Raw genomic sequence first — 8,643 nt, 5'->3', positions numbered from 1 at the left:
TTGTGTTGGTGTGTCTGTAAGTGTAGTTGGAGAACTGTACCTATGCGGTGGAACTGGGTCGGAATAAAGCTCGATTCTCATTGGTGGGAATTGGAGGAGTGAATCTGAATGAAGGAAGTCCCATGCACACACTGGCTCTGGTCTGGCAGCTGATGAGGAGGTATGTACAATACAAACACACACACACACACACACACACCTTTCCTTTTTCGCTTCAACATCTCTCTCACCTCTTACTGTCCCTCTATCAACCCCCCCTCAGGTACACTCTCCAGGTGTTGTCTGATCTAGGAGATGGGGAGAAGATTGGAGACCAGATCATAATCAACTGGGTCAACACTCAGCTCAAAGAGGGACACAAGGACTCACAGATCAGCAGCTTCAAGGTGTGTGTGTACGTGTGTGAGTGTGCAGTGCACGTTGTGTGTATGTGAACAGCTTTAATGTGTGTGTGTGTGTGTGTGTGTACGTGTGTGAGTGTGCAGTGCACGTTGTGTGTATGTGAACAGCTTTAATGTGTGTGTGTGTGTGCGTGCGTGCGTGCGTGCGTGAACATCTCTAATGTGCATCTGTGTGTGTGTGTGTGTGTGTGTCCTTATCAGGATAAGCTGATCAGTACTAGTCTCCCAGTGATAGACCTGTTAGACACCATCGCCCCCAAGTCTATCAAAGAGGAGCTGGTGAAGAGAGGAGAACTCACTGATGCAGACAAGCTCAACAACGCCAAGTAAATAACCCCTGACCCTTAACCTCTGATCTCTAAATGAACTCGATCTCGACCCCCAACCTTTAACCTCTTGCTTCTAACTGACCTCTATCCCCCTTGACCCCTGAGCTGACTTCCTTTCCCTTTTTTCTTCCTGTAGGTATGCTATCACGGTATCCAGGAAGATCGGTGCCCGTGTGTACGCTCTACCTGATGACCTGGTCGAGGTGAAACCCAAGATGGTTCTGACCGTGTTCGCATGCCTGATGGGGAGGGGCATGAAGAAAGCTGACCGCTGAACACACACACACTCAGACACACAAACATACACTAACAGCCTGTCCCAATTTGCCCCCTACCCTTTTTCTCTTCATGTCTTCTGCTCATCTAGTCTGTGATTAGATCAGTGTATATAATCTGAGAATCTGTTCATTCAACATTTATTTCATACTGATAGAAACCGAGCGGTTATGTGCCTAGTGTGCTCAAGGAGGCACTGATGGATCATTTTAATATCTCTAATTTATTAATGTATTAATTAATTATGTGTAAAAGAAATGACAGCATAGAATAATATATCTATATAGTTGTGGGGACACGTACCCTTTGGCTTCAATCACACACACGCACACACACACCCACACATACACACACCTTACAGAACTGACGGTACAGACACACTGCAGACCTGTAAATGTTGTGTAAAACTCAATCTACCAAAGACAATATACTGGCACCCTGACATTTTCTTCATGCAAATTGTGTGTGTGTGGGAGGGGGGATGGTACATTTTTGAATAGTCAATCATAAACACGTATAATAAAGCCTTTTAATAAATACCCTTGTGTTTATGACAACCATCATAAAGGACTGAGACAAACATGCATGGGAAAAGGGACAGATCTTGGCTTGATAAATGTTTACCAGAAACAAAGGAAATCAACAAAGGAGAACTGTGTGACGGAACTAGGTCAGTTAGCCTTGTGTGATTTGATGCATGGTCCCAACTTCCTTCTCACTAACAATGCTGGGCTGGGATTTAGTTAATTGAATTCACAGTTACATCTTCCCCTCTCGCCTCACTCCCACATTTCAACTGGCAGTGATAATTACTGTACCACAGATACAGCTTTTTTGGGCCAAGCCTCAGAGGTGGAAACACAAACGGCAATATTTTGGAGCCAAACACTGGTACTCAGCCTGATAATGGAAATACACCACAAGAGACTTACAAGCTCTTAGAATATATACCACAAGAGACCTACAAGCTCTTAGAAGGTCTACAGGAGTGACTGTACTGTGCTATATGGTTCTTTGGTGCGGTGGAGTCCACACATTTTCTTGGAGAAGGCATGAACCAGTCTCCTTTCATGAGCACAGCAGCGAAGAAGACCAGCCCACCCAGAGTCATAGACATCCATCTACAGTATATGGCTCTGGACCAGCCTAATCAGGAACCAGAACCAAACCACAGGCTAGTAGTCCAGATTGTCAATCTCAGAACCACCTGCAGAAGTAGACAGAGATACAGTTATATTGCACAGTAGAAAAAGGCCAATGTGATCCTCATTAACAGTAACATGCAATAACAGTCACATGCAAATATTTTAGGGGTTTTCCCACAGAGATCCTATTAAATTACTGATATGTGAGTTCTGTAAATCTGTGGGTTTTCCATCCTCTCTGCTGCTGTTTCCTCAAGTGAGCACAGTTTGCGTTTGTAACTGGTCCGAATCAAGAATGAACCTCTACAGTTGCCATAGCCAAACGTCACTTTGGAGCGAAAGTTTTCAAATGGCTACTTTGAGGAAGACATGAGGGGCGAAATGTTGTCGTTTCTCTCATAACAGTCTACAATTTAGCCAGCTGTTTTTAAATAGAGAGTTTTGTGGACTGTTCACTTTCCCTGGTCTAAAGATGGAAGGCTTGGAAATGTCTGCTATGATACCTGCACTGCAGGAGCTAGCGAGGTGAGTCTCGAGACAGCGCTGTCTGTACACTGGACATTGTTATTGTTTTGCTAGGTAGCTAACATGCTAGCTAATGCTGGCTAACTTAGTACACTTTGCTAGCTGCTCCTCACATTGTTGTTTAATAAAATAGTTTAGCAGTATGACTTGACAAACGTCAATAATACTAACTAGCTAGGTAGCTTGTTAATAGTACACTTAGCTAGTTACTGTAGCTAGCTAGCTACATTGCTGTAACAACTTGTTGTCAATGCAGTATAATCAGTCATGCATATCAGACACTGTGAACGTTTGACAATTTTCTACACTTCCAGTGCCACCGCAGAGGAATACAACCAGGTGGTTCAGAAGCCTCGTCAGATTCTCTGTCAGTTCATTGACCGAATACTGACAGATGTAGATGTCGGTGAGATCACCATCTCTATCTCTATCTCTGTCTCTCTCTCTCTCACCCAGTGTATTGACTGTGTGTGTGTGTGTGTGTGTGTGTGTGTGTGTGTGTGTGTGTGTGTGTGTGTTTCAGTTGCGTTGGAGCTATCTAAGAGGTCCAGTTCAGAGCCAGCGTGTGTGATGCTGTTGGACTTTGTTCAGCACATTATAAAGTCTTCCTCTCTGATGTTTGTCAACCCTGCCTGTCAGTTGGCCCACTTCACAGACACACAGCAGAGCAGCACTGGTAAGGACACACAGACACTGGTGGTTTACGCTGTCCTCTCCTCCTTACTCCCTCTCCCTTATTCTCCCTCTCTGTCTCTCTCGCCAGAGTTCAGTAGGTGGGTTGTCGGCAGGTTGCTGCGAGTCGCTGCATCTCCAAACTGTGACGTCATCCATGGGCGTGTCTCGGCCGTGCTCTGCTCCCTACTGCACGCACTCAGACCGCGAGCACCAATCACCTTCAACGTCATCGCCAAAGAGATGCTTCGATTGGCCCAGGATCTCAGCAATCTGCTCTACACACACACTCACTCACATACCCCGGGAACACATATACACTCTGCAAACACACACACCTTGTGGCCAGTAACCCTGCAGTCTTTCTCTGTCTCTCTCACCCCTTACCTCACCCCCTCACCCCTCCTCCTCCCCTCGCCTGCCGCCATGGAAACCCTGGTTGCAGTGACACTGAACGTTTTGACCGACGCCCTAAGGGGATTGGCCAGCCGCAGGGAGATGGGGGTGGCTTGGGAGGCAGGCTGTTTGGTCTTGGCCTATGGGAGTGCTCGGTTGAGGAAGGTTGCTATGGTGATGCTGAGGCGGTTGGTGGAGATGGGTGGGTTCCCGGAGAGGCGGAGTCAGGAGTTTTTTACGGCGTACCTGATGCTGCTGGACACACACACACCTGAGCCAGAGACATATGGGGGAGAGCTGCTTAAGCTGACGCAGTGTGTGTTTGGATCTGCGCACGCTCCTGCTCACACACACACACGTTTTGAGCGTACCCACCTGGCCCAGCTGTTGGAGCGTGTTTGTGTCATGGCAGGGGCGGGCTTAGTTCTGGAATCAGAGGTCAGCCAATCACTGAGCTTTGTCTTTAACTTCCTGTTGTCCGTTCCCCCGGGATACGAGAGCGCCCCGTCGCTACGGAGACAGAGAGTCACTGATGTCTGCAGAACCCTCACACACTCCATCGGGATGGAGAAACAGTCTGAGGTAGGCACACACCATAGAGCTAGAAAGAGGACTCATCTTTGTATCTGTGCCATTATGAAGTATTTGACAGCATGGGCAGTGCAATTGAGGCAATCTCTATTTTAAAGTAGTCCATTTTCTTCTTCTTTTGTGTTTAAAAAAAGCGTAAAGCTAATATTGATGATTTACCACCACCTGCAGTGCTGGAGTCCTGAACCAAATATTGTGTCATTCATTTATTCTGGCCACTAATAATAATAATAAATAATAATAATAATATGCCATTTAGCAGACGCTTTTATCCAAAGCGACTTACAGTCATGCGTGCATACATTATTTGTGTATGGGTGGTCCCGGGGATCGAACCCACTACCTTGGCGTTACAAGCGCCGTGCTCTACCAGCTGAGCTACAGAGGACCACACTAGACGGCGGCGATATTTTATAAACCATAGGCAACCCAATTTGAAGAAGACAATGCTCTGATCGGTGGCTGATCACTCCCAACCCATTGTAATCCCCACCCAGTTGACTATTTAAAAATGGTGGAACCCCTCAATGGCAATGTCCATGCTGAAACGGGTTCTATCCATCTAGAGTCCTCTTTCTTCCTGTATGACACACACACGGGCCTTCATTTATCAACCAATTTCATTTTGTTTATATATTTGTGTAAAGTGAACTTACAGTCCTTTGTGTGTGTGTGTTTTGTTGTGTGTGTGTCAGTGTGTGCAGGGGTTTCTTTACACTGCCCTGAAGGCTGAGGTTGCCATGGTGATGCAAGAGAGGGAGGATGGAGAGACGGCTGCTAAGCGACCCTGTCTACCCATCACCCCCCTGGACAGCAAGACCCCCAAAACTCCCTCGATGTGAGTCACATCTGATCTCTACTCTCTAGATCACTCTAAATCCTACAGTCCATATCAACGTTTTACCATCTCAATCTCTATGTATTTATATATGTGTGTGTGTTTAGGGAGGTGGACATGCGTGTGCGTAGTGAGGTGTGGGCGACAGTGAGCGCTAGGCTGGACGACCTTTTGGCCTCTCTGGTGAACTGTGACCATGACCTGAAGACCCCTGAGCCTGATGCTGACCCTCAGATGACCCTGAGAGCTCTGGAGGGACTGGCTCTCATCCTGCACCTGGCTGGCCTCTGCTACACACACACCAGGTATCACACACACACACACACACACACAAGGTATCACACACCCCACCATATCTCTCACAGATCTTTCCATCTCTCTCTCTCCTCCAGCTCCTCCTCTATCCTGTGGCTGTCTGCCTCCACTCTGGGCAGGGTTTTGGAAACCTGTCAATCACTACTGGGCGGGGCTAAGTCTACAGCTGACCACGCCCATATACAGTCTGCCATCCAGCTGGCTGTCAGAATAATGGACTCCATCATCTACCTGACCAGTAAGAACACACACACATGCACACACACACACACATAAATTGTTGTAATGTAAAATGTCGTTCTCACTTCTGTGTGTAGTGAGTAGCCCGGCTGAGGACAGTGGTCTCCAGAGTAATGTGTGTGCGTTGCTGTCCGTGCCATGGGTGTGTGAGCTGTCGTCTGTCCCAGCCTATCAGAATGCAGGATTCCCCCCCAGCCTCCCCGGCCTGGCTAAGAGACTGTCTCCCTGCTACTGTGAGTTACACTGGGTTTGTTTGTGTGTGTGTGTGTGTGTGTGTGTGGACGTGTTTAACTATTCTTGTGGGGACCAGAAGTCCCCACAAGAATAGTAAACGAACAAACATTTGACCAACTGGGGACATTTAGTTGGTGTCCACAAGGTCAAATGCTATACAGTGAGGGAAAAAAGTATTTGATCCCCTGCTGATTTTGTACGTTTGCCCACTGACAAAGAAATGATCAGTCTATAATTTTAATGGTAGGTTTATTTGAACAGTGAGACACAGAATAACAACAAAAAAATCCAGAAAAACGCATGTCAAAAATGTTATAAATTGATTTGCATTTTAATGAGGGAAATAAGTATTTGACCCCTCTGCAAAACATGACTTAGTACTTGGTGGCAAAACCCTTGTTGGCAATCACAGAGGTCAGACGTTTCTTGTAGTTGGCCACCAGGTTTGCACCAATCTCAGGAGGGATTTTGTCCCACTCCTCTTTGCAGATCTTCTCCAAGATCTTAAGGTTTCGAGGCTGACGTTTGGTAACTCGAACCTTCAGCTCCCTCCACAGATTTTCTATGGGATTAAGGTCTGGAGACTGGCTAGGCCACTCCAGGACCTTAATGTGCTTCTTCTTGAGCCACTCCTTTGTTGCCTTGGCCGTGTGTTTTGGGTCATTGTCATGCTGGAATACCCATCCACGACCCATTTTCAATGCCCTGGCTGAGGGAAGGAGGTTCTCACCCAAGATTTGACGGCCCCGTCCATCGTCCCTTTGATGCGGTGAAGTTGTCCTGTCCCCTTAGCAGAAAAACACCCCCAAAGCATAATGTTTCCACCTCCATGTTTGACGGTGGGGATGGTGTTCTTGGGGTCATAGGCAGCATTCCTTCTCCTCCAAACACGGCGAGTTGAGTTGATGCCAAAGAGCTCGATTTTGGTCTCTTCTGACCACAACACTTTCACCCAGTTCTCCTCTGAATCATTCAGATGTTCATTGGGAAACTTCAGACGGGCCTGCTATGCTTTATCTTGGCCAGGTCGCAGTTGTAAATGAGAACTTGTTCTCAACTGGCTTACCTGGTTAAATAAAGGTTAAATAAAAAAATTAAAAAATAATATGTGCTTTCTTGAGCAGGGGGACCTTGCGGGCGCTGCAGGATTTCAGTCCTTCATGGCGTAGTGTGTTACCAATTGTTTTCTTGGTGACTATGGTCCCAGCTGTCTTGAGATCATTGACAAGATCCTCCTGTGTAGTTCTGGGCTGATTCCTCACTGTTCTCATGATCATTGCAGCTCCATGAGGTGAGATCTTGCATGGAGCCCCAGGCCGAGGGAGATTGACAGTTATTTTGTGTTTCTTCCATTTGCGAATAATCGCACCAACTGTTGTCACCTTCTCACCAAGCTGCTTGGCGATGGTCTTGTAGCCCATTCCAGCCTTGTGTAGGTCTACAATCTTGTCCCTGACATCCTTGGAGAGGTCTTTGGTCTTGGCTATGGTGGAGAGTTTGGAATCTGATTGATTGATTGCTTCTGTGGACAGGTGTCTTTTATACAGGTAACAAGCTGAGATTAGGAGCACTCCCTTTAAGAGTGTGCTCCTAATCTCAGCTCGTTACCTGTATAAAAGACACCTGGGAGCCAGAAATCTTTCTGATTGAGAGGGGGTCAAATACTTATTTCCCTCATTAAAATGCAAATCAATTTATAACGTTTTTCTGGATTTTTTTGTTGTTATTCTGTCTCTCACTGTTCAAATAAACCTACCATTAAAATTATAGACTGATCATTTCTTTGTCAGTGGGCAAACGTACAAAATCAGCAGGGGATCAAATACTTTTTTCCCTCACTGTATCTAGGGGGTTTAGTGTTAAGGTTAGAATTAGTATTAGGGTTAGAATTACGTTAAGGGTTAGGAGCTAGGGTTAGTTTGAGGGTTAGTGTTAGGGGTTAGGGTTAATGTTTTTGGGTTAGGGTAAGTGTACGGGTTAGGGTTAGAGTTAGGGAAAATATAATTTTAAATGGGACTGAATTGTGTGTCCCTACAAGGTTAGCTGTACAAGACTGTGTGTGTGTAACATCTCTGTCTCTGCAGCCCCCCAGGTCCAGGCAGAGTGTGTGTTGCTGCTGTCTCTGCTGCGTGGGGATGTGTGTGTGTCGTGGCGTGTGTGTGTGTGTTCCCAGGCCCTGGAGAGTCAACATGAGGTGGTCAGGGCCAGCGTTGTCAGAAGCTTTCCTCTACTACTGCACCACCTGGGGGACACACACCACAACCTAACGCACACCACCTTAATGTAAGTACACACACCACAACCTAACGCACACCACCTTAATGTAAGTACACACACCACAACCTAACGCACACCACCTTAATGTAAGTACACACACCACAACCTAACGCACACCACCTTAATGTAAGTACACACACCACAACCTAACGCACACCACCTTAATGTAAGTACACACACCACAACCTAACGCACACCACCTTAATGTAAGTACACACACCACAACCTAACGCACACCACCTTAATGTAAGTACACACACCACAACCTAACGCACACCACCTTAATGTAAGTACACACACCACAACCTAAAGCACACCACCTTAATGTAAGTACACACACCTCAACCTAACACACACCACCTTAATGTAAGTACACACACCTCAACCTAACACACACCACCTTA

General features: G+C 46.5%; 2 protein-coding genes across 2 annotated transcripts; both read left to right on the top strand.

Moving 5' to 3' along the window:
- Positions 1 to 30: 30 nt before the first annotated feature.
- LOC311118084 (plastin-1-like) lies at positions 31 to 1,005 on the top strand (the record flags this gene model as incomplete). Its single annotated transcript, XM_084192958.1, has 4 exons — positions 31 to 160; positions 263 to 386; positions 603 to 727; positions 867 to 1,005. The coding sequence occupies exons 1-4, from the start codon at positions 123 to 125 to the stop codon at positions 1,003 to 1,005; spliced, it is 426 nt and encodes a 141-aa protein (XP_084049084.1). The 5' UTR covers positions 31 to 122.
- Positions 1,006 to 2,522: 1,517 nt separating this feature from the next.
- LOC311118083 (serine/threonine-protein kinase ATR-like) lies at positions 2,523 to 8,245 on the top strand (the record flags this gene model as incomplete). Its single annotated transcript, XM_084192957.1, has 10 exons — positions 2,523 to 2,676; positions 2,991 to 3,082; positions 3,200 to 3,352; positions 3,440 to 3,692; positions 3,825 to 4,326; positions 5,031 to 5,173; positions 5,281 to 5,478; positions 5,566 to 5,726; positions 5,806 to 5,961; positions 8,047 to 8,245. Coding segments are annotated over exons 1-10 (1,910 nt in total), but the record flags the coding sequence as incomplete, so codon positions are not given.
- Between the last annotated feature and the right edge of the window lie 398 nt (positions 8,246 to 8,643).

Source organism: Coregonus lavaretus (assembly GCF_964263955.1).
Source record: "Coregonus lavaretus genome assembly, contig: HAP1_SCAFFOLD_10237, whole genome shotgun sequence".
NCBI classification, from domain to species: Eukaryota; Metazoa; Chordata; class Actinopteri; order Salmoniformes; family Salmonidae; genus Coregonus; species Coregonus lavaretus.
Note: the sequence above shows the minus strand (reverse complement) of the source record. Positions and strands in the feature narration are given on the sequence as shown.